The sequence below is a fragment of the Simochromis diagramma genome, unplaced genomic scaffold (assembly GCF_900408965.1).
Source record: "Simochromis diagramma unplaced genomic scaffold, fSimDia1.1 OVJJ01000361.1, whole genome shotgun sequence".
NCBI lineage: Eukaryota > Metazoa > Chordata > Actinopteri > Cichliformes > Cichlidae > Simochromis > Simochromis diagramma.
The window spans coordinates 5,140,368-5,166,744 of NW_024386860.1; the positions used below are offsets into that span (position 1 = coordinate 5,140,368).

Below are 26,377 nucleotides of genomic sequence, written 5' to 3' on the forward strand. Positions count from 1 at the left end.
GAAATGAAATTTGTCATTTTAATGAACAGAGGTGAGTTTTGGCAGATTTAATCAATGCCAGGAGATGGATTTTAATTGCTTCATTCTACTCAGAACCATTACCATGAATAATGTTCATATTTAGTTTAATGTCTGATTTGACATGATGTAAATTATTAGTACAAACATATGTGAGTAACAGCTGCACCCTTTGCACAACCACAGATTGGCCACATGACAGTGAATATTAAAGGCTCGGTTTTCTAAAACAGAGTGAGTAAGCGCAGCATCCAGTATAAGTTATTAACAGTAAATATGATTACAGCCTTTCACAAAGTGCTACCTTTATGACCCCTTTAAGATTCAGTTTTTATTGAGACTGTCAAACAGATCTTCATTGTAGCTGCAATCATCTGGTGCCACTATTTTGTGTGGTTGCTGCATTGGATTGTTTTTTCTGTCTTTTTTTTCTATTTATGTAATACAAGGATTTCAGAAAACATCCAAGCCAACAAAAACTACAGATATAAGCGTATTTAATAAACATGTCTCTGTTGAAGGGCTTTCTGAGATCGTTTTTATGCTCTGCCCTTTGGTTGTGATAGGTACTCTATTACTTCATACAAGCATACATACAGTTAGGTCCATAATTTGTTGGACAGAGATAACTTCTGTAAACCACAGCAGTGGATTCAGCCATTGATATGTGATGGAAGTGGAGACTTTGAGCTTTAATTCAAGGGGTTTTTGTGAAGAACACTGGGCAGAGTGGACCCAATCGCAGGATTTAGAGTGGTGAACTCGAGTGCATTTATTAACAGTGAAATACCAGGGTGATACAAACAGATAGTGATCAGCAAGTTCTCTATAGAACTTGGCTGCCAGCATGCAGTCGAGTCCTGTGAGTCTTGCTAATGACCTACTAATTTTATTCAGGTGTGTTGCAGCAGGGACACGTTTAAAAGTTTCAGGACACCAGCCCTCGAGGACTGGAGTTTGACACCCCTGATATAGAGGCTTCTGAGGACAACGCTGGGAGAGCGTTGCCCATAGTGAGACTCTGAAGCGAATGTTTGAAAGAGACATTCTGGTTTTTATTCTAGTCTATGTTTGGGTTATGGTATCTCGACCAGGTGTGACTAACTTCGAGAGGAGTGAGAGGGGCCTCAAGAAGACAGACAAAGTTGTTTTGAGTTGTTGCCAGAGAGAATGAGAGGATGATTTAAGATGACTTCTGCTGGAAACATGAGCCTGAACAACGGTTGAGCCATTTCACTGCTCGCTCGCCAGTATCCCTACTACTACTTGCGAGCGTGGTCTTTTGGGCACACAGGACAGGCATAAATGAAATGTCCTTTCACTCCAAAATAAAGGCACTCACCAGCTGAGAGCTTTTCTGCGAGGGAGAGTCGGCCTGTGCAAGTTGCACGGGTTGTTCCTCATTGTCTTCACTAACGCTCCATTCCTGGTAGCAGTTGCGTTCAGCCAGAGGCAAACCGCAATGAGTCCCGTCCATGAACACAGACACAGAAACTCAAGCACGAGGAGAAACAGGAGGACTGAGCGGGACAGTTTTACAAACATTTTGCATTAATTTTTTAGCAGTTACAGCCATTTTTATATAAAATGAATTGTTGACTGTTTTTAATACTTGGGGGAAAAAAACCCCAGTAGATTCTCAACATTTTTATCAAAACTCTATAGTAAGTGTTCACATAAAATTATATTTGTAGTACCACCTGTGCCTTTAGACACTTTTATAATGAACTAGTCTCTTTCAATAGTAGTTCTCACAAACTACTGAATGTAAAGGCGCCATCTTGTTAAAACACAGCTAGAGTTCAGCTTCTTGCTGTAAAAAAAATCTTTTTTTTTACAAACCTCTCTACCACATGTGTTGACCTGCAGAAGAAGAACGCCATCTACATTACTGTTACTGTGTCGCGTGCATAATTACGAGCATTTATTTTACAGGCTGTGTGAGTCTGCAGGTAAATATTATAAACTTCAGATAGCGTATTATTTCTTTCTTTTAAAAAAAATTTTTTTAAATGGCATATTATTTCTAAGCCCCTCAGCCAATACTTATTTTTGACCAACATTTCAGTATGATTTTTTGTTGTGTTTGTTTTTTAAATATTAAGGTGCTCTAAAAACCACTGCTGAGAAAAGACACGCAGAAACTATTTTACTGTGAATTAGTCTGTGTGTGGAAATGTGACCATTTGGTCCTAAAACACTGCAGTCCGCTCTGCTCACTGTTAAAAACAATGTGGCTGTGTGTGTGTACCAATATGTGCACCTCAATGTGCGTAACTTGTACTGGGATTCTTCCTCTGTGATCAAGTTACCAGTATAATTGAGGACTACAAATATATGGGACTGGGATCTAATAATAATTTGCAGTGAATTATGCCTCAATGAATAGTCCCAATTTTTTGCCCTCTAAAAGAGAACAACAAATACATGGACAGCCACAAAAACATCTCTGTTCAGTTGGAAAATCAACACTGCCCCCCTTTAGTAAATACCAGCAGCAGCTTTTTAAACAGAAAATCTCAGCTGTAGCGCAGACCATTATTAAATCTCGTCTTAAACTGCATAAACAGTATTTTCTGAATGAGAAGTCCTTTCCATGCCCCTCAAGCCAGCTAGACATCAGAGAGATATCTCGGGAAAGTCCAGGAAAGAAGCAAAGCAGACCAATAACTGGAAGTTAATAACAATTCATGATCTGACAGGAATGAAACTCGGCCGTGAATTTCGGAGAAAGGTACAGCCGCAGTCTTCAGTCAGACATTGAAAACTTCACAGTGCTACTGGGAAACGTCCACAGGTGCATAAAACACAGCCTAACAGAAATACTCTGAATTTCTAATGCAGATTATATGCACATGGACACACATAAATTTATAAAGTAAATGGGAAAGAGAGTGAATCTAACAAAGTTCTCTGAAATATTTTGTTACTTGTTAAGCTTAATTCAACCCTCCTGGCCAATCAGAATCCAGACTTAATTTGAGATAACTCATGAATGAACTGGAATACTGCCATCTTACACCTCTTGCTTCTCTGCCAAGGTCACACATTTTTATCAGCCTTTCAACCAGATGCCCAGATACAAGATTAAAATCAGCCCTTGCTTCCAACTTTCTTGCAGATCGGTGAAAAAGACAACCCCAGAAATGGGCCTGAAAAAAGCCTTAAAGATAGCAGCGGTTTGAGCCAAATTATCTTCTGAGATTAGTGAACATTCTGTTTCCAAAAATGGTTACACAAACTGATTCTGTTACACATTTGGAAAACGCTTGTTTGAATTACTTGAAACATTAATCCAAGTCAATTTAGCTTTTACTTTCCAACAAGTCTTGAGACAATGTGAATATGACCTGTCTAAGTTTTTTCTAATGCTTTTTATTCTATATGGGAAAGATTACGTGCTTATTTATCATTATAACTAAAGGTCTTATGCACTAGAGTACTGCACTTCCTCTAATGTTTCTCTTGTCTGTTCCCCTAGGTAGGCTGGTGGGAGAATGGCGTGCTGAGGTTACGGTACCCAGCCTGGTCCCGCTACGGGCCATTCCTTAAACCACCCGATGATGCCCAGCACCTGCGTGTTGTCACACTGGAAGAAAGGCCATTTGTCATTGTAGAGCTTGCAGACCCTGCATCTGGAACCTGCATCCGTGACTCAGTTCCCTGCAGACGACCCCTTAATGCCAGGTTTGAAAGCCTTGAAAGGAAGAGGGAGAAATGTAAAAGAAATAACTCACGTATTTTATTATGTATGTGATGTGATTATCTTTTCCATACCTTATTTTTGGACACTTTCATTTCAAAGATGGTGGTACTTTGGGAAAAGAAATAACGGAGGGTAATCTAATTGAAAGGAGTACTAGAGACTGCTTTATTTACTAGTGTTTGGAATGGAGTTCCTAAGCTCTCATGATGCCATCCAATTGAGGTGACATCAGTCACCTATCAAAACTGTGGTCTCTTCACTCCCTGGCCGTAATCAATAACAGACTGCTCTCCAGAGGATCAGTGGAATGACTCAGGGGTCTGGAATCAGATATGACCACAGTGGAGCTTTATGGTTCATCAGCTTCTGAAGGGATGACAGCACCTATCCTGCACAGGTCGATCAAACCTGTCAACAAGTGCTTGGCCACAGTACTCCATTTTTGTGACCATATCCAACTGTCTTCCTTTCCTTTCCTTTCCTTTCCTTTCCTTTCCTTTCCTTAAAGATTTTTGCCTTTAAAGTTTTACTATGATTATTTTTTGCTATTATCTTTTTCTCTCTGTGCTGTGTCTCTTTCATAGTGCCATCCATGAGGGTGTGGCTCCAATGAAGCAGTGCTGCAAGGGTTTCTGCATTGACATCCTCAAGAGATTGGCCAAAATAGTCGGCTTCACCTACGATCTTTACTTAGTGACCAATGGGAAACATGGGAAGAAAATTGATGGGGTTTGGAACGGCATGATTGGAGAGGCAAGTCTTTGTGAGTGCGTGTGTCTGTAAGCCCGTGGAAGCTCCCGGTTCTGCCTGTCTGCCTTTGTGAGCAATGTGTTCTCAATGTCGCTCCCGTATCACTTGTGCATGTGTGAAAAGGGTGTGTGTGTGTGTGTGTGTGTGTGTGTGCCTCTGCATATTTGAGTTGCATTTTCGGTCAAGTAGTAGCATTCCTCAGTGTGTGGTCTCGCGTCCTGGGTGACCAGTTAAACGCTAAGTGTCACATCAATCGCTGTGAGAGTTATGGCCACTTAACCACTGCTAGCAATCAGACAGCTGTCATTTATTACACACTGCAGCAGGCATGCACACACACACACACCCACACACACACACACACACAAAACAGAACACGTACTGTATTAGAGAGAAAATAACTCACGGTTAAACAAATTAGAAGGACAAGCATAATGTGTAACACATGCAGTGAGCTCACTCTCCTACAAACGCATCCCGACAGTGTGTTATCTGCAGAGACACATCCTTAGTCACAAACGCGCACACACAAACACACACTCTGTCAGATACCCCCTAGCTGGTAGTCCTTGATATTTTCGTGGTAATATAGTTCATGATCCACCATCAAGTAAAGATACAGAGATGCTGGCAAGAAAATGAAAAAAAAAAAAAAGAAGCATGCACAGACAGACAGAAAAGCATGCACACATCCTCACACACCAGCCGAGATCGATACGGGAGCTGCTGTTTCATTGAAGCGCCCTGCTGTTTCTATCTTTGTCCCAGAGGGAACTTGCCAAACGCCAGTTGTCACAGGTTCCAAAACAGTTCCAGTGCGCTCTCCTGCTCTATCATTTATAACTTGAGCCCGTCTGTCAAATCTATTTTTTACATGCAAAAGGGCAAGCGAATTTTGTTTTCTCAAACTAATGTCTGTCTTTTGATCAGATGTTCCAAAGCCTGCCATTCTTTGATCAGGTAATCCAGAGACTTGGCAAAGTTGAGAGGAGGGTGCTTTGCTTTCCACTTCGCTTCATTTTTCTGCTGATTTGCTCTGAAGAGCGAATGTGCCATGTCTAATGTAGATTAACATTTCACTCATACAATCAGCGGACACAGCGGTTTTCAGGTTTTTGCTAGATGGTGGCAGGGTTGAGAAGCGTCCTAGCTCATTTTGTATGCTAAAGGGATGCTGAAGAGACACGTGTTCAGTATTTGTACAAGACCGAGTTTCTCATGCAGGCAAATTTAATGATGTACAAAGGGTCAAGGTGTGACTTGTCAGCACCTTACCTGAAAACCTTCTGGACTGAAAAGGATGGGCTTTGTCTAGCTGTAACAGGTACACGATTTACTCATAATTACAGCCGATTTATTTCTTAGCGGTGCTGTTTGTCCCCCTTTAGGTGGTGTACAAGCGGGCGGATATGGCCATTGGCTCGCTGACTATCAATGAGGAGAGGTCAGAAGTTGTGGATTTCTCCGTGCCCTTTGTGGAGACGGGGATCAGTGTCATGGTCTCCCGTAGCAATGGGACTGTATCGCCATCAGCTTTCTTAGGTAAGAGGCTGTGTTTGTGGGCGGCGTGTAGCTGATGTACAGAATCTAATCTAATTGTGGAGCGCTGAGTTTGCATAAAACGCCCCAGCCTTTGGTTGCTAGTTCTTTACATCAAGATTAGCCATTAGTTTTTCTTAGGTTCACGTCTTCTTAACTTTTACTTTCACTCCGTCAGCAGACTCCAGGCTCCAGCGGGAGAACAGTGTTATGGGCCTATAGACTGCATTGAGATGATTGTAAAAAAAAAAAAAGAAGAAGAAGAAGAAAGAGAAGAGAGTGTGTTTATGGGCTTTTGGAGAATATATTTGCTCCAGTGGTTTTTATTTCTCTGCATATATAGTCTCCATTATGGGCTAGATTTATGAAACATTCTTGTTTCTTATACTGATAATGACAGTTACAGTAATTTAATAATGCAATAAGAGTACAAAAAAGTGCATGTTTTTGTTTTTTTCCACAGAGCCCTACAGTCCAGCGGTGTGGGTGATGATGTTTGTCATGTGCCTGACCGTCGTGGCTGTGACTGTCTTTATTTTTGAGTTCTTCAGCCCCGTAGGCTACAACCGCAGTCTCCAGACCGGCAAAAGTGAGTGATGAGTCCAAGCTGTCTGTGTTTAATGCATCTCTGTGAAGTCCATCACTGTTGCCAAATGGATCAAAAGAACAAACATTAAACACACTCCTGGAAAACTGGTTCAAAAAACAAATCTTAGTCACAATGATCTTATGAAAGCATCTGATTGTTTTTTTGTTTTTTGCTGTCTCGTTAGTTAGCTGTTGCATTAGAGGGGAAAAAATCGATGTGTATTTTGAATCAGCTGCCATGAATCTTTAGCTGTGAGTGTAGCAAAGAGGAAATTATACCTACAGTATACTGAACTCCTTCCAAGTATTCTCAATACCGAAGAAGCCATTTATTATTCAGCAGCATAGTTTGTACCCCTGTGATATTCAGTATGCCTGATGCCTTGGTCCAATACCCAACCTGGCTCGCCTCTTTTACTGCATGATTGCTGTGTTCCACATAAATTTACTCCTCTGTCATCCTCCCATATATCCCTCTTATTCACTCTCGCCTCTCTTCTTCCTGCCTCCTTTATTCCCGCTGTGTAAAGGCAGGAGTGTTTGAGTCCTTTTGAATAGTGTTTTTGCACCAGGTGGTTTGTTTGATCGTGTAGCAGATGAATTGATATCTGCCATCTACGTAACGTATAGGCGCCACCTTATGAGGTTTGTTGTCAAAAGAAAATCTGCAAGGTTTCCTTTTTCATATGCTCTGAGGCTGTTTTTCATTCAGACGCGTTTAATTTGAGTCAGCCGCGTCATTTACAGATGCCTGTGAATACACTTGTGCTGAGTACCGGCTGGATCACTTCCTAGAAGTAAATATAGTGTTACAACTGCTCTTTTTAAACTGAAAGGTCTTCTTTTTAATTTCTTCTTTTCTTCTTTATCTTTCTGGACAGAGGCTGGAGGGTCTACTTTCACTATAGGAAAGTCTGTCTGGCTTTTGTGGGCCATTGTCTTTAATAACTCTGTGCCAGTGGAGAACCCAAGAGGAACCACAAGCAAGATCATGGTGCTGATTTGGGCCTTCTTTGCTGTCATTTTTCTGGCCTCCTACACTGCTAACCTGGCTGCCTTCATGATCCAGGAGGAGTACATTGACACAGTGTCAGGCCTCTCGGACAAGAAGGTACTTCATGGCTTGAATACTGATTAAGCAGAAAAAGCAGAAGGAGAATTAAAGTCTTAGAGTGAGCTAAATCCCATGCATTTGAATGTTAAATTGATTAAAGCACAGGAATTTAGAAATGAATAAAATCTCATTTAACAGAACTCAATTACCACAGTTCTCGAACACTTAAAAGACAGTCCTAAATACTAATTTAAGTCCACAGACTGCTCTCTTTTCAAAGATTTGACTGTGCATGGAGTGTTGTAAGTTAGTCTGGAGAGTGGACAGAAATAGGTCAGACAGATTGGTGCACAGCCTGGTGTGTCTCATGCCCCTTCCGTCTCCCTCCCTCGTCTCCCTTTGCTCTGCTAGTTTCAGCATCCCGAGGAGCAGTACCCACCTCTGAAGTTTGGCACGGTGCCCAACGGTAGCACAGAAAAAAACATCCGCTCCAACTACCCAGACATGCACCAGTACATGGGAAAATACAACCAGAAAGGAGTGGAGGATGCCATACTGAACCTCAAAACCGGGTCTGTCTGCCATGAACCTTTACTTTTGTCTTACTCCACTCCTCTCTCACTCCTTCATCCATCCGTAACTGCCTATCTAAATAGAGTAGCAGGGACTTTGGGTAAAAGGAGGGGCGCAGCCTGTCCATCACAGGGTTAACGTGGAACGACACATCCACACCTGCAGCCAATTAAAAATCACTCACATGCTTGTCTTTGGGCTGTAAAAGGAAACCAGAGTACCTTAAGAAAACCCGCACATGTGCAGATACCCCACTCAACAAGCAGACTGGAACCCAGAGCCTTCGTTTTGTGACGTGACATCCACTGGGCCAACATGCCACCTGGTTTGCACATGTGCTCATTTTTGTAAAATGTCCTCAAATTTAACATAAAATCATTTGCCTAAGACTTTAAGGGGACAACAGATAAATCAATATATATTATTACATATCAAAGCAAGTATACAGTGCTCTGAAAAAGGTTTTGCCCGCTTTTTTCTTTTTGTATATTTGTCACACTACATATTTGAGATCATCAGACAAAGTTTAATATTGGGCAAAGACAACCCGAGTCGATGCAAAATTCAGTTTTTGAATAAAGATTTAATTTCTTAAGGAGAAAAAAGTGATTCAAACCTGCCTGAGCTTATGTGGAAAAGTAATTTCCTCCCTTGTTAAATTATAAAATAACTGTGACTAACCACATATTTAGAAAGCTGGATTGGATTTCACTAGCCACACCCAGGCCTGATTACTGCCAGACCTGTTGAATCAAGAAATCCTTTAAGTTGAGCCTCTCTGACAAAATGAGGTAGGCTGAAAGATCACCATTCAAAAAAGCACTGTGTCACAATCTAAAGAAACAGCTGGGAAACAAAGTCACTGACATCTATCAGTCTGTAAAGGATTGCACCACCATTTCTAACCACTGCGAACCACAGTGAGAGCCATTATCCACAAATGGAGAAAACCTGGAATGGTGGTAAAGCTTCGATGGTGAAAAATGGCATCCGTGTGAGAGATCCTAGCAAAAACTACTGTTTGAAAAATATTCTGTGGACTGATGAAGAAAAAGTTAAACTTTCTGGAAGGCTTGTATCCTGTTACATCTGGTGTAAAACTAACACAGCATTTCATAAAAAGAACATCACACCAACATTCAGGCATGGTGGTGGGAGTGTGATGGTCTGAGGCTGCTTTGCTGCTTCAGGACGACTTGCTGTCATTGAAGGAACCACAAAATCCTGAAGGAAAATATAAGGCACACTTAGATTATGCAGCAGGAGAATAATGGGAAACACACTAGCAAATCAACCTCTGAATACCTCAGAAAAAGGTTTTGTTGTGGCTCAGTCAAAGTCCAGACTTAAATCAGATTGAGATGCTTTGGCACAACCTTAAATCCTTCCAGTGTGGCTGAATGAAAACACTTCTATAAAGAAGAGTGGGCCAACATTCCTCCACAGTGAAGTGAAAGACTCATTGTCAGTTATCGCAAACTCTTGATTGCATTTCTTGCTGCCAAAGGTGGCACAACCAGTTATCAGGTTTAGGAGGCAATTACTTTTTCACACAGGGCAAAGTAGACTTGGATGGCTTTTTTCCCTTAATAAATGAAAACCTCCATTTTGTGTTTATTCAGGTTATCTTTGTCTAATGTGATATTCTGTTAAATATTGTCTAAAATTAAAATGAGTTGGATGCTCTGAAATATTTAAATGTGCTAAATATGCAAAAAAATAAGCAAAGATGAAGGGGGCAAAACAGGCATCAGTAGCCATGGATGACATTTATTAATTCAGAATATCACGAGTGGCATGAAATGGAGGAGGGGGTTTGCAAAGTGGTTTGCAGAGAAAGCAGCACTTCTGTGCAGGCTGAAGCATCTCAGATAGCGTGTCCCAAATTTGCCAGTGAGATGTGCAGCAGGCCAAACAGCTGTGCTATCAGCTGATGGGAGTTTGAGCTGGAGTCAGTGGCCTGTGTTTGCATAAATGCAGGTTCCTCCTTGACCTGGGAAGCTGCAGTTGACATTCAACAAATCCGTGTGTTTGAAACGCCTCTGGCACGTTTGTTTGCGTCGGACGGAATGGAAATAATTGCAGCAATGAACGACAGCAGATGTGGCCCGCTGTCACTGTTTGCTCCGGGTTTTTAATGTTCTCAGTCTCACACCAGCAGGCCATCACACACAGCGGCATTCTTTTCAACTCCAGCTAACGTTTCACATCTTTTGTCACACTTCATGCTTTCCCGCAAAGATTCTCTCACCTTTACTCTTTCCCTTTCTCTCTCCACCTTTGCCGCTATCTCCACCCACCCACGCAGTGCAAACAGCATTTCCCTCTTCAGTTTCTAGTAGAATCTCTATCACCCGTCATGTGTTGGATAATCCCAGTTTACTTTATCCTAAGCTTCTGTCACCCCCCTCCCCCATCAGCCCCCACTGAATCTTGCCTTGACACCACAATTATAACTCAGTGTTAACATGCAAAAGAATGAGGAACACCTGCTTTTCTCCAGCAGCTTTCTCTTCTGCTCCTCGGTACTTATCTTTCCCTTCTCCTCTTCATCTGCCCTCCTATGTCGCCATGTCTTTTCTTTCTCCTCCTTTTTTTTTTTGGTCCATTCTTTCCCCTCCCAGTGTGCTTTCTCAGTGTGTCTGTATTTAAACTTTATAATCCTCATCACTCTCTAGCTCTATCCCATGTCTTTTCCCCCCTGAAGTGTGTAAATCTCTCCCCCCCTCTCTCTCACTCCCTGTCACAACGCTCTCCGCACCGTATAAATCCCCATCCTCCTCGTCCCCTCCGCTGCCTCCACCACCATCCCGCTCCCTCTTACCCACACATCTTTTCCTGATCTCTGCCTTATTTTATTCTCCTTGTGTTTTCACTGTTTCCGCCGAACCTGCTTTACTATTCCACTCTTCTTCCCTTTTCTTGTCATGATTTAACTTTTTATGCCCTCTCTATCATTCTGTGCACCTGTCTGCTATATATTTTTGCACCCTAACTCTCTTCCCAGGTACATTGCGGTGCTATACCTTTATATCCCCTCTCTTGCCTCAGTCAGTCTCTCCATCCCTTTGCTCTTGTCTCCCATTAAATGATGAATGAATTCTCCCTTCATCCCTTTACAGGAAACTGGATGCCTTTATTTATGACGCTGCAGTACTGAACTATATGGCTCGGAAGGACGAAGGTTGTAAGGTGAGGACTTTTTACTCACACGTATGTGCATGCGGCATGCATCCACCTCGGTGGTTTTCTCAAGTTCTGCTCGTTGTCCTCTCTTTCAAGGTGATGACCATAGGCTCGGGGAAGGTTTTTGCCACCACAGGCTACGGTATCGCCCTGCACAAAAACTCACGCTGGAAACGTCCTCTTGACCTGGCCCTGCTGCAGCTGGTGGGAGATGGTGAGGACTGTGAGGAGGGGAGGGGTTCAGATGAAAATAATTAGGACAATGCAGGAGCAAAGAGAAGGTTACAGTAAAAATGAAAAGGATAGAGAAACGAGCCACAGAGTAGCACAAGAGTGTGGGGTGGATGGAGGACCCAGGGGGTAGATGAATGAGAGGATGTGGAGTGGTGGACGGGGGGAGTGTAAGGTGTGTGGAGAGGCTGAAGGCTCTAAGGTGTTTTGATTGTGACACAGGGAATAAGAGTGTGTAGGAGAGGGCCGATGGCGCTTTTAAAGAGGTTTGCACATCTCTTTATTGGCCAGAGGAGAGGAGGAGAAACAACAGAGCAAGAAGAAAATTGTTTTGTTTGTTTGTTTCTTAGCAAAAATGACTTGATTGTGTTGATAAATGTCTGTCTCCCCCACTGTCTCGCTACTCTCGTACAAACCTGTCTGAATTTCTCTGGCTTTCCTTTTCTCCCTGTTTGAAAAGCTAACAGAAAAAAAAAGATTTACTTGTGTGAGTCACTGTTGTAAAAAAAAAAAAGAAAAAGAAAGTCACAACTTGTGTGGTGGTGACAGATTTATACCTATTGCAGATTAGCCGAAACTGACATACAAAGTGAGGAAGTGTGGCAAAAAAGTGAAAAGAAACACCTGAAAATGCTCTGAATAGGAAAGTAAAACGAGGTATAAAAAACAACTATCATTAAATAGAGATGTTATTAGTGCGCTTTGTCTACTTTACACACTCGTGATTAGCACATGAGAATCTGTTTTTAGTGGTCGGTACACTAATGCTTGATTGTCATTTTACACAGTCCGCCACACACGTTTATTGTCTCAGTCGGATGCTGCTTGTTTGGCTTTTTCTCGTGTTTTAAATCAGCTTTGCTTATGGCGTGGCGGACAAAGCCCTTTAGCTGTTTCTGGCATGCAGACGCTTTAGCTGCTTACACACTGATAATGCCAATTTGGTGCCAAGATCTATTAAATAAGACTGGCGTCTGGAGCTGAATAGCTGGACCTGGAAAAGGATGCGAGTGTGTGTGTGTTAGCTAGAAAAATAGGGAGCCCAGACAGCCTTGACATGCAGTGTTTGTCATTTCTTTTAATTCTTGATAGATTTCCTTGTCCTTGCTTATGTTCATTGTAGCACAAACCCTTAACAGCTGTGCACGCTGGATGGATCTAGTTACAGGGTGGTGTTGAATGCTGAGAATTGTAGTTGTAGGAAGGCATTATTGGAGTGGATTACTAAGGAAGAGGATTAGTTTGTTTGGATGCGGAGAGCAGCAGGGGGTGGGGGGTTGGGGGGCTCGCATTCAGCGTGCCCTCAAAGGCTGCATCTCAACAATCGCCCTGCGGCTCAAGGACTCAGCGTCGCACCTTCAGCGGGGCTAAGTCGTGTCACAGTGTTACATCATTATTGTACCATGCTGTGTTTGAGTGCTATCATTTTTTTTTTACAACTGAATTAGAGGATAGCAGAGCACCCGAGATACTTTCCACTGCTTTCTCCAATGTGAGCACATTGTTCTCCTTGTTGTCACCTCTTGTGATTCATACCACAGCTTTAAGAGCTGGTCCATTGATCTCACTACAACGTTTTTTCGTGATAAATCAAAACTGCTGAGTAACAAGATTTCCCTTTCCCCTTCTTATCAGATCCACTCCTGTATTTTACATAGTATCATGATTTTGATTCTAATAATATATTATTCAGTGAGTAGATATTAAAAATGTGAGAAGCTGGGTTTTTAGCTCTTGGCTGGCAGATTTTTAATTTTTTTTTCCCCCAGAAATCTTGCAATGACTGCAGAGAGGTTTGTCATGTTGCGATAAAAGCATGGGATTGTACGGGTCATGGTTTGCTGCTCAACAGCTGTGGAGCTCAGTGTCTCTGGACATGTCTGGCATTATGCCCCATCTGGCACAGTGCAAAATGCAAATGTACACTTGCACATTTACATGTGCACACTCGCCCACACACTTAGACACACACACACAAATACGTTTTTCTCTTATTAAATAATGTCTTTGTGGTGCGCTGCCAGCTCCGTGTTTGCAGTGTCGCCAGCTCTACCTGACCTGACCTGCCAGAAACGACATAGGTAGAGTGTGGATTTGACACACCTGTCAGATTTGGCAGACCTGAGCTGGCTGTGACTTAGAGGCAGAGACAACCGCCATCATAAAGGTCTAAGGGAGAGAAGAAACATGCACATTGAAAAAAGAGTCCAATTCATGAGGGAGACGAAGAAGCACAAGATGAATCACTCGGAGTCAAATGGCAGCGGAGCCAGGAAATGAGAGCGAGAGATCGGAGAAAGCATTCAGCTGAGACTTGTGAAGTACAGGACACTTGTGGGACTACCTGTTTATCTGCACCCTCAAGTAAGATATTTGATGTTTCCAAATCGGGCTCCTGTTTGGACACACAACTGCCACTGAAGGTCAATAATTCCAATGAATTCTCCACAGTGGGGACTACATTATAGAGTTAAAAACAGACATTGTGTCTAAAACAGTGTGAACATAAGATAAGACAGTGAGTTGTTACCTTAAACTGCCAGCGGGCTGCAGTAGCAGTGTGTCCATCTGTTGATGTAGCTGGAGGCTACGGCCTGTTGGCTGATGATGTTCTACAGGAGACACATTAACCAGTTCACACAGATGACTGCATCAGCTTCATCTAAGCTACGCGAGCAGGGCTAATGATGGCACAAATGAAAAGGCAAAAGGTTGAGTTTTCGAAGAGAAGTGCAGTGTTACGACTAGATGTGTGACTTGTCAGCTTTTAAACTCTGCTCTTGCTTTTCATTTGAAATAGTTCAGAGAGTGCAGTGTGCAGTGAAGGCAACTTCATACCTGGTTATCGCAGCACTGCTCATCGGGCCGTTGTTATTAGTGTGACAGAAAGCTCTCATTATGACTTCTGTTAGTCATGATATAACTCTAACATGAATCATGCGCCGCATCTTGTAAATGATCAGCACTATGGTTACACCAGTAACCCCTGCAGCCAGTCACACATTTAGCCTGGAAACTCAGATTTGTTAAGAAAAGATATAGTTATGGGTAAAAAGTTGGTTCTTGGTTGGTTATTAGATGGGGATCTTAAAACCCCCAGAGCTTACCACCTGGGTGAGGATCCTGACCATCCCTCCAGCACAATTAACTGATTATGATCTTCTCTCCCCGTCTCTGCCACTTTCTATCAAATCTCTCTCTTCACATTTTTCCTCTTTTTCTCTCCTCCCATCCTCTTCAAGCTGAGGAGCGTTCCACTGTTTGTCATGATGACACAATCTCACACAGTCCTCCATCTCTGTTTTCCTTCTTGCAGCCCTCTCTAACTCTGTCTGTCTCATTCTCCCTGACACGTTCGTGGACGGAGAGAGAATGCCGTTCCTCCCCTCTCTTTCTAAGGCTCCCTCATTACCGCTCTCACACTTTTCCATGCTCGCTCAACCTATCCAGCCATCTCACTGTGGCTCCTGGTCTCTCTTCTCTTCTCCTCATTTACTCTGGGTTACAATGTTGAGATTAGGTTGTCGATGCCATTTTGCTTCTCAGTGCTTCTTCATTGTTTTGGACCCTCTCCCCCTCTCCCTCCCCCTCTCTGTCTCAGTCCCCTTTCTCTTTGTTGTTTTGGACTCTGTTCTTTGTATTGCTGACCTCTGACCTTGAAGTGTCACCTTGGATAATGGGCAAAAAACAAGCCTACAGACCTGTACTTCAGTGCTTATCTATCTATCTATCTATCTATCTATCTATCTATCTATCTATCTATCTATCTATCTATCTATCTATCTATCTATCTATCTATCTGTCTGTCTGTCTGTCTGTCTGTCTGTCTGTCTGTCTGACTCCTTAAACTAACTAAAATCCTATTGTCTCTTTCCCTTCATTCCCTCTACTTTCACTCGTTACCCCCCTTCTCTTCTATCCTTTATCCTCATCCTTCCCTTCCAGATGAGATTGAGATGCTGGAGCGCCTCTGGCTGTCAGGTATCTGCCATAATGACAAAATTGAGGTGATGAGCAGTAAACTGGACATTGACAACATGGCTGGGGTCTTCTACATGCTGCTGGTGGCTATGGGCCTCAGCCTGCTGGTGTTTGCCTGGGAACACTTAGTGTACTGGAAGCTGCGCCACTGCATGGCCACTAGTTCTGGAAAATTGGACTTTCTCTTGGCAATCAGCAGGGTAAGTGTTTTCCCCTTCGTGTGTGGGGTTTTTTCTTAATGTGCAAACATGTTAAATTTCTCACTGTTTTGAAGACATTCTGGCTGTCAATGTGTTTTATGTCCATGTGTCGACGGCCATTTTCACCCTGAAAACCTCTTTTTGTGCTAAATCTGGCAACATGGTGGTAGACAGAAGGCTGTGCTTGTCGCCATCTGAACACACATGTGTAAGCATGATCCTGTGTGTGACCTTTCCTGTTACTAAGCGTGAGTGTTAGAAATTGTGAGCTTTGGGGTCATTTCAATTCCCCTCTGTCAATTCGGGAGATTAATTGAAATTCAATTCTGCTCACATACTGGATATCCTCTTCCTCTGACAGTGACCTTGACAGAAACAACCCACTCCATGTATGTAATTATTGTAGCTTCACTGACAAATTATCCATTTCCCACTACTGTGGTCTCAGTTTATGCATTTATGAATGCATTTTATTAACCGTGCAGCGCACAGCTGTACTTATAAATAGTAATGAATGTAAAACTGAAAACGGCAAATTTGCATTTCTTTAAAACACCGTAAGTTTATGGATAGCGTTTTATTCTTACGCGCTCCATTCTTATTCTGTTCTGCTCTTCCTCGCACCTTCATTATCTTTAATGTAAGCTACATATACAGTAAAATACTGTGCCTTTTGTAACTTTTGTAGCCGTCACTTTTAGGGGGTTTAGTCAAACAGTTTGCAATGTAAACTGCCATCGTTCTTGAGGTCCTCACCCACAGGAGCATTTCCAGGATTTTAGAGTAAAGCAGCAAAAGCAAATTAGAATATTTAATCAGAAATAAAATCAGTGTAGCAAATTGGCACAGAAAACACTGGGCATGATTTTCAGACTGCACCCCTGTGTGCTATTACAGATTTGTTAAGTGAAAAGTGATGATGCACAAGTTTTAAAATATAATTTTGTGTTAGATAATTGTTTTGCAAAATGTGGGAAAAAGTATTTAGACCTACTTAAGTTTTATAATCAAAATATATCGAAAGTACCGAAAGTAGTAAAGCTCATTATGTAGAATGGCACTTTTCAGATTACTACATATGTATCTATATATGTATTACTGGATCACATTTATTGATCATTTATGTGTGTATATATCTCACTGATTTTCCAACTGCTGATGATTTTAATTACTTTTATATATGATTGAACTTACTTAATATGGCTGATGTAAAATTGCAATTGATTTTCAAAATAATAAGAAACTAAAGGTTTAAAATAAATGATATGAACTACAAAGTATAATATTTGTATCCAAAATATAGTGGAGTAAAAGCAGAAAGTAGCATAACATAGAAATAGTTAAGTACAATTACAATAAACCTTTAGTAAAGTACTTGAGCAAATGTAGTCATTTCCATTCTGCCTGGATCTGTCCATGCTGTTATCCAGTGGTGTTGGGCATTATAAGATTAACAGCACTCTAGTCAAGTGACATTGGAGGGGAGCTTTATTGCTATTATAGCGGCATGATAAGACACTGAAAAGAAGCAATGTAAAAGTGGAATGCAGAGCGTGGATGTAAACGCTGAAGTGGGTTATGGGACAGGCTACCCTCAGGAGGCTTTTGTGACAGCCATGGTGGAGAAATGGAACGCTCACTTGATCAATAAGCTGCTAAGCTACCAGCTGTTAGCTATTGGAATGTTAGCCAAGCTTTCTGGTGAAATTCACAGTTAACAGTTTAACATATTTTTGCGGTGTTGTGGCAAGCATGTTGGTATAATAAGAATTGAGAAATAGCTTATCTGGGTGTTGAATGGAATGCTAATTAGCCATATGGAGCTGTGGCGTTTAATACCTGATTAAAGCATTGCTAATCTAGTGACAGCTTAAATGTTTAAAGATGCTTCAGGTGAGGAGGTATGAAACAAACCGTGAATTTAAAAAACTGTTACATCCCTAATATACTTACATTTATTCCCTCTTCAAAGCAAGATTTAATTAATTATGTCCTGATTTTTATTTGGGAGAATACATTTGATTCTTTAGCCTTTTAAGTGACTAGTTTTGTATTTGTTCTCTCTTTGTCTTAGGGCATGTACAGCTGCTGTAGCTTTGAGGATGAAACAGCAACAGGTGGAGCTAAAAGTCTGCCAACGCATCACCACACAGCAATGGTTACAGTTCCGTCACAGTCACATGTTGTCTCAACGTCTTTGACCAACCCAGCAATTGCAATGGCGCAACAGCAGCAACAACCGCAACCGCAGCAACCGCAGCCCGTGTACAAAACACCTCTACCGGGCTCTCCTCCCACCGTGGTGCATTCTGGGACAGCACTGGGTCCAGCTAACACACCGATAGCTGGTGCGCCCCTACCTTGCTCCACCTTCCTGCCACGACCAGACCGCAGACTGGCTGTGGTGGATCGTTGGAGGCTGCCCAAATCTGCTACAGCCACCAACCCAATGGCTGTCAGGGGGGGTATCAGTGACATGGGACCCTTTGCTCAGAAAGTCCCACCAAACTGGGCTTCCACTGCTGGAGGGGCTGGGGGACTTGATGGTTATAAGCGTTACTATGGTCCCATTGACCCTGAGGGACTGGGGCCCTGCATGGAGCAGCAGGCAGGGTCCCAGACCCCCAAGACTATGCCCAGGGGCCACCCTCAGCCCCCTCCAGCCAGTGTGGCCTTCTACTCAGAGAAGGGCATCGACCATGGGGTGGGGAAGAAGGTGGTAGGAGGTGGCAGCGGGGGTCAGGGGAAAGGGGCTGTTAAACCTCTGGGCACTCCCAGACTGCCTCCTAAGAGTCAGGCACCTCTACCTCCTACACCCCCGCTGCCACACCCCTCCCCTCCTCTCCCCTCATCCTTCTTGAGGAAACGAAGGCCCAAGAAGCCCAAAGAGTCCGGGGGGCCACTATATGAGAACATTCTGCCCCTAGGGCGGAGGGGAGGAGCACGAGATGGTGTGAGGGAGGGAGTAGGGAGGAGGGCACGCCCCCTCTCTCCCCCACTCTCACTTCCTGTACCGGTACCCCTCAGCCCCTCCTATACCCCTCCTTCTCCCTCTGCATCCTTGCACTATACATCCTCGTCCTCTTCGTCAACCACATCATCCACATCCACGTCGTCATCTGCCTCATCTTCTCGCTCCACCTCTCCTACTTACTCTTACAGCTCCTCCAGGAGCACACGGGACAGAACTGGAGGAATAGATGGAGAGGATGATGATGACGATGAGGAGCTGACAGAAGAGTCAAGCCTCCTCCTTGGGAGGGGAAGAGAGAGGGAGCGCTCAATCATCCGGCCTCGTTCTCTCAGTCACGGCCGCCTGCCACCACCCATACCCCCCAGGAAACCACGCACGTCCTGGGGTGACAGAGAAAGAGAACGAGGGAGAGAAAGAGGTGGGAGCCAACTGTCTCAGCTCCAAGAGTGGTGGGCAAGCTGGAGTGAGAGAGAGAGGAGTGGAGCAGGTGGAGATGCTGAGCGGCAAAAAAGGGAAAAGAAGAGAAGAAAAGAGAAGGAAAAGGAGAAGAAGAAAAAGAAAAAGAACAAAAAGAGGAAAAAGCGAGAAGAAAGGGAAAGAGAGCGAGAGAGAGAAAGGAAGCGTAGAAAAGTAAAAAAGAGGAAGAAGAAGGCCCTTAAAACAAAGAAAAGGAAGAAATCAACAGGGGGAAAGCGGTCTGAGACAGAGGAGGGTGATATAGAGGCAGACAGGGAAGGAGAGGCAGAGGGAGAGAGGGAAGGAGGAATACAAGACTACTCTTCATTTTCTGCGCAGTATCGGAGCACATTTGGGGAAAAGGGGCGCGATTCATGGGAAGGAGATAGGGAGAGATGTAGAAGAGAAGGAGGAGATGAGGGCAATGACAGGGAAGAGGAGGACAGTGGAAGAAGCAGGGATAGGCGCCCTAAATCCTCACACTCTCATTCAAGGCATCGTACACCCAGTAAGCGCTATCCTAACCTGAACAAGCTCCCTGCGTCCGTCAAATTTTGGGTAAATGGAAGAGGAGGTGACTCTAATGCTCCTCCAATATCCCTCCATCCGCTTCTTCCGTCCTCTAAGCGGCGAAGAAGTGGGGGGATGGATAGAGATGATAGCGGCAGGCTTGGAGAACGGCGTCCTTTGTTAATGCGTTATGAAAAAGAGAAAGCACACACAAGAGAAGGGCTATCCTTCCATGAGTGGGACTCTGAAGACGACGATGACGATGATGAGGAGGAAGAGGAAGAGGAGGAGAGGGATAGAGTGAGGGAACGGGTGGAGGGCAGGGGAAGGAGGGCAGGTAGGGGGGCCGTCTCTGAGTCAGAGAGGGACAGGGCCAGGGCAGAGGACAGTTACTCAGATGAGGGCTCGTCGGGGGAGTTTGGCCGTTTTGAAAGATACTGGGAGGGAGGTTCAGGGGGAAGCGTCACTGGGATAGGGGGCATAGGAGGAGGAGGCTGGTTCTTTGGTACCTACCCCTCCAGAGAGAAAGGGGGCAGTGTCAACAGTCGAGATGATTCATTACTAGGAACTAGAGCAGAAGGCTGGATTGGAGCTGATTTCTGGGGATCGGGACCAGGTGTTGGTTGGGGTTCTGGTGGAGGGAGTGGGGGTTTGGGTTCGCAGTGGCCACCACCTCCAGCAGCCTTCCCTCCACCTCGACGATACTGGTCTATGGACAAAATTCCCGTGAAGGGTGAGAAAAAGTGGAAGAGTGGAGGAGGGAAGAACAAGGGACGATCTAGGGAAAGGGAGGAAGAAGCGCCACGGGCGACCATGTGTTCCTGTAGCCTTTACCCCCAACCCCATCCTTATCCACATCCCCACAGCCGCTCACACACCTCCCATTCCAAGAGAGGATCCACAGCACTTTCCCATAGCCAGGAAGAGCTTCTCCCCCACTGCCACAGCTTCAGCGGTGTCTCTCGTCCTAAGCCGCTGCCCCCCAAACCCGATTCCAGCCAGGCCAAATCAGGCAGCCAATCTAACCTCAGCCTTAGCACACAGCCCACAGACCATCCGCCTCAGCCCTCACCGTCACCACCACAGCAGCCGTCCATGTCTCCCACGTCCCTCCCGATGCCCATCCCACCTCCACCCTCCTCATCCTCTGTCTCGCCACCAGCAGGGGTAGGGATGGAAGGCCAGGCCCAGGCTCCGGCTTCAGCCAGTGCCAAACTCCAATATCAGAGACTGCGCTCTGTGCCACAGCCACGGAGGTTCTACTCTCCCCACCTGCCACTCAAAGCCAAGAGCCTGTGCTCACGTCGAGGGTCGGCCCACTTCTCTAGCCTGGAGAGCGAGGTATGACAGGGGGAGAGGAGAGAGGGAGACGTGAGAGCGAGCACCACTGCTGTTGAGAACCGTGGTGCCATGGCAGCTGGAGCCAGGGATGACGTCGGAGATATGGCTGCCCAGGTGACCACAGGTAATCAATTAGCAACTACCACTGCTGGAGCTGACACGGACAGTAGCTCTATTGTTAACACGAGCCAGTGTGAGAGCAACACTGCTGCCACCCGCTCCATCGTACGCGTTCTAGTGAGGGCGACAGTGAGACGCCATACCAGGGTGAGCTATGTGCGCCTGGATGGTTCCCACGATGATGATGAGAGTGAAGGCGAGGCTGCATCTCCGGGGACAGCAGCCCCAGAACTTCTTCTCTGCTCAGAAATGAGCTTTGTGATGTCATCTTCGGTTCTCCTCCCCTCCCCGAGTCACAACTGTGGATAACAGTAGTCTCCAACCTGTGAGTAATGATGTCATGTTTGTACACACACACACACGCACGAACACACACACATACACAGATAAAATGCTCAAAACGTCTCCCTCCCTCTGGCTTTGAGAACACACCTCGGTGGGATGAGGAAAGACCCACCTTCTCCAAAAAGATGCCAGAATAGTTGTCGTGTCTGGCTTCCTCTCCTGTCTGGCTTTTGGCTTTTGAACTGGACTGGAGGACTGCTTGTCATGTGTTGGAGAGACCACTCCTTCCTCTTCCCTTTTGTAAATCAGATGATATGAAAAGCAATGCAGTCACCTCTCTCATGCACTGTCTGCCTGATCACCTTTCACTGGGCAGTGAGGACAGTGCTACTTATTTGCCCTTTGACCTCATGACACCATCAGACCCATCTAGCTCTACCCCAGGACCATCTACGTGATGTCATGTTTTACTAGAAACCCTTTTAACCAATCAGAGAGAAAAGGAACAACTTCTCCTCTTCCCTGTTGGAGCTTGTAATGCTTGAACACAGTTGAGTATCGACATATTTGAATAACAAACTGGAGATCAAAAAGAGAAATAACAATAAGAACAAAAAAGACATGTAGCAGATTTTCTTTCATGTCTGTCTTTTCTTTTCTTATTCAGACTTTTCTCCCCATGCCCTCTTTTTTATTCTATCAATATCTGATTGTGTTAGTGTTTTAATAAAGAGGAGGCTGGATGTGGCTAGTGTTGGAAGTGGGAATGATTCAACAGCTGTGCCAAATTTAAGTGAAGAGCTTTTAAGTAAAATTGGTTTGCAAGTTATCCGTCTTCACAGATGAAATCCCATTTTTTATTTCCACATGCAAACTGCGCATAATTCACCCTCATGGAAGTGGATCAAGAGGATGATTGGTGCAATATCTGTAATTGGCACTAGATGGCTGCATAATATTCAAATAAGCTTATGAGACAATTGTGCAGGAGGCAGGAGTTGGAAGCAGGAGTTGTAAGTACATGATACGGAGGAAGGGTTGTTTAGCTATAAACTTTATTACTTTTATGAAAGTGGCCAGTCAGGATTTATTCTGAGGAGCCAAGGAGAGTTAAAAAAAAGTGCAGTGCATTGGATTTAGCTCTCTTAGGATGTGATTTTATGTTGCTACTCTATTGTACCTTGGCAGAGTTTGTAGGTGATGGATTATAAGAAGCACAATTCCTCATTATATTTTTTTTCAAACACGTGTGCCACACTTGTGCATGCACAGTCTCCAGGTACCATATTTTGTTGGCGTAACTATTCACTTAATGTTGAAGTCATGTTGCTATAACGGAGAATAAAATCCATTGTAACCAGTGTTTAAGTACCACGACACTTGTGCTGAGGAAACTGCCCGCTGTGGCTGTTTCCTTTTGGCAAATAAGACTGAACGATATATACTGTGAACGTTTTGAGGTGCACCTACACTAGCTGACACTTCACTGAATGCAGTCAGTGATAACTCGCGTTATCAAGATTATCAGATGACTGTTTGACTCTGAGCAATATTCCCACCTCCAATGTGACATGGATGCAATAGCACATCTTTTTGCATCGAACACATTCAAGTTTTATCTCTATTTTAAAATGTAAAAAATCAGAGGTGTTCCATTCGTTCAATTATTTTCTTATCGGTAGGACAAATTTCATCTAACCTGGTCAGATACGATTGTGATCAGGTCTGTACGTCCAAAGCACCAGGCTGTAGCTGACCAGTATGACTATTTAAAAAATGTGTTTCAGAGAGGGTAGTGTTGTGTAGCATTGCACCTTCTGTGAGCTGTGCAAAAAGCCATCTACTGTGTAAACTGTGCCAATAATGCAGTGCATAGACTCTGTATTTTCATAATCCACCTCATCTCTCACGCTAAGACCAGCCACAGCCCAGCTCTTCTTCTGTCGTAGTTGAATGTAGCTTTGACATGATGTAGCAAAAGAACACCTACTTTTAGACTTTGTAGCTTTTCGTTTTCTTTTTCTTTTTTTGGATGCTGTTGATAAGGGTTAGAAGGAGGGAGGGGGCTGACCTGCTATGTCATGGGCTGTGCGTTGTGTTTGTGCATGTCGTCACAGATCGAAGGGTTAGTCGACCTTCTTGTATCCCCCTTTTTAACTCCTTTGCCTTGCAGTGAGGCCAGACTGTACCTTTTATCTGCACATGGATTGCTTTTTTCTAAGTCTGCGTGGGGCAATTTTTAAAAACAATCTGTCGCTGTTTTTAGAGAAATGCTTTTGCCGTTTCCCATTCTTTGGAAAGCCCCGGAATCATTGCATGTTTAGCTGAATGAAACCTCAAAGATTTGTGGTGGGAGGGTTGTGTAGTTCAGTTTTAGCTAATGCTTAGGACCCAGGACAGCCACCTTTCAGTGAGATAGCAAGCTCGCTCTACTCTGCACCCCAACAGTGGAAAACACGTCAACAGTGCGACTGCTTCCTGCACACTAGAACAAGGTTCTTTCCAACCAATCAACAGGGTTTAAACCTGGTATGTCATTGAGCATTATTGATTTCTATTGAGGCGCTAATACTTAAGTCTGTGACTGCATGAACAGAAGTGACTCTTAAAAACCCTCTGGCTTATTTTGTTTTACTTATTTTATTTTATGCTGAGAAAAAAAAGAATATATTAAAAATATACTATGTTTTTGAGAATGTACCATGTTATACTGTGATTTAACTGAGATATTTTATTGTATTCAATTATCATTTGAATTCTATCATTTATCTATAAAGAAATATATATGTACAAATAAATATATACATATATATACATACAGGTATATATATATATTAGTTAAGTTTGGTATATTTGGAGGAAGTGTTAGATGAAATAGTTTTAAATGTTTTAGCTTTGTAGCAATTCTAGACACTGAAATCATTTTTGAATTTTGATTCCTCCTATATGACTGTGAAGACATTAGTGCCTGTGACAAAAAAGACAAGTAAAAGTCGAAACTCTCTATTCATCTGTATCTACTATAGCTATCAGTCTGTCACTCCTCTACAGTACTACCTAACATGACTTTTTTGGCATTCGCTGCTTTTACACATCAGTATGTTTCTCCCACACAGTCTGCTGTCTCTTTTGCTTTTTACTGCTCTCCTCTGCAGTTCCTTCTCCTGTTTTTTATTAACAAGCTATGAACACTCTCCACCTCTCCTCTTTTAAAGCCGCATCTCATGGTGATCACATCTCTTTGTTAATTAACCCATCCATTGACCTTTGTTTTTGTTTCCTTTGATCACTTTCTTCTTTTTTTTTGTTAAATCAGCTCATTACTCTGTCTCTCACTTAGCAAAAAACAGAGACCAGTAGATACTGTGTTCTTGCTCCTTTTGACTGATTGTTGATGATGATGATCAATTAATTGATTGATAAAAAATAATTCATGAACAATGTTGCTATTACTGATGTGACTGAAGTGTGTATCTGACGACCACACCACTGTAGCGAGTCTGGGCTGTACCACACCACCAGGGAGCAAATGGGGCCACAGTTGCTATGGTGTTGCCATGGCATTTTCATGGCGTTGCCATGGTGTCCTCTGCACCGCCACCACCTGGTGCCTGCTGGGTAATATAGCATAATGTCCTTCACTTTCCCCAAAGTAATGGTCATAGTTCCGCTGTGCTTCCCTCTGCATAGCTTAAGACCTTAAGATGTAGGACTTGGAATATTTAAAAAGGGGCAGCATGGTGGTGACATGTCTGCTGTTAATGCTGATCTAGACTGGACTGGTTTGGCTCGAAATGGCTATGAGTGTCAATACTGAGTTGATCACCTAATCTTTAAATCATCTGTGTGTGCTGCTCAGCATGTTCTCCCTTCACCTTCATATCACTTATAGCCTGAAACCAGTCGGGATCCAGATGTGGCTCCTTTGCCATGTTCACACTGCAAGCCTCGGTGCTCAGTTTGAATTTCTTGTTCACATCTGCCATTTCTTCTTCTTTTTTTTCTTCTTTTTTTGCTTGTTTAAATTAGTTTTTGACCCCTGTATGAATAACCTGCATGGTAGAAAGAACAAATCCAAGGGCATTACAAGCAGAATGTTGCTGTAAATATAGAGACCACTGAACACAGCGATTAGAGCATCGTTAATAGGCTGATGAGCAGTGGAAGCTAGCAAATTTGTGAGCAGATGTTAACAAGGGCTAGGATGAGAAGAAAGAGACTTCTCAGTTCTGACATTTTTGATGCAGCGCCACTTCTGTTAAAAGAAGTGTGTGGAAGCTAGAAAAATGCACCATGCCAAGAAGGGGCAGGTGCTAGGTTGAAAACAGGCATACAGCAAAGGAAAAAAATCAACAGCTTGCACACTGCAGGGCTCCAGTTTTACCTATTTATTGCACCACAAAGAATGCCACGTTTCCAACCACTGCTTTTCATCAGAACTCTTCAGCAGTGGTGCTTAAATGTCACATTCTTTGTGATGCAATAAATAGGTAGAAATGGAGCCCTGCGGTGTTTCTTTTGTTGCAAGTGCAGTTGAAGCCAGGAATGGTGGGATTATGAGGTGAATAGCCTCAGTGAAACAGATTTGGTCAAAAAAAAATTAAGGATATTTTTTTTTGATAAACTATATAGCAGTGTACCTCCATCCCAACACAGTGAAGTAGAAGAGTGTGTCATTTCAAATTCACTGTTCAGACTGAGTAAAAGTAAAAATCAGATTTGTATCCAATTTAGCAAAACGTGGAGTGGTCAAAATTAGAATTGAAAAGATAGGATTGCATGCAAGTTGTGCAGACACACACACACACACACACACACACACATACACAAATCAGATCTAAATCACAAATGAGCAGAAAAACAAC

At 43.5% G+C, this 26,377-nt stretch overlaps 1 protein-coding gene across 1 annotated transcript in view; it reads left to right on the forward strand.

Annotated features, from left to right (window-relative positions):
• The window catches only part of LOC120732389 (glutamate receptor ionotropic, NMDA 2D), a 54,552-nt gene extending 28,450 nt beyond the window's left edge, over positions 1 to 26,102 (forward strand). The window contains exons 7-16 of the mRNA XM_040029951.1: positions 3,500 to 3,705; positions 4,309 to 4,477; positions 5,863 to 6,016; positions 6,477 to 6,602; positions 7,483 to 7,712; positions 8,067 to 8,227; positions 11,351 to 11,420; positions 11,511 to 11,628; positions 15,591 to 15,826; positions 17,901 to 26,102. Coding sequence (XP_039885885.1) covers positions 3,500 to 3,705; positions 4,309 to 4,477; positions 5,863 to 6,016; positions 6,477 to 6,602; positions 7,483 to 7,712; positions 8,067 to 8,227; positions 11,351 to 11,420; positions 11,511 to 11,628; positions 15,591 to 15,826; positions 17,901 to 21,113 — 4,683 coding nt within the window. The 3' untranslated portion in view covers positions 21,114 to 26,102. The remainder of the gene's footprint in view (positions 1 to 3,499; positions 3,706 to 4,308; positions 4,478 to 5,862; positions 6,017 to 6,476; positions 6,603 to 7,482; positions 7,713 to 8,066; positions 8,228 to 11,350; positions 11,421 to 11,510; positions 11,629 to 15,590; positions 15,827 to 17,900) is intronic.
• The last annotated feature ends 275 nt before the right edge of the window (positions 26,103 to 26,377 follow it).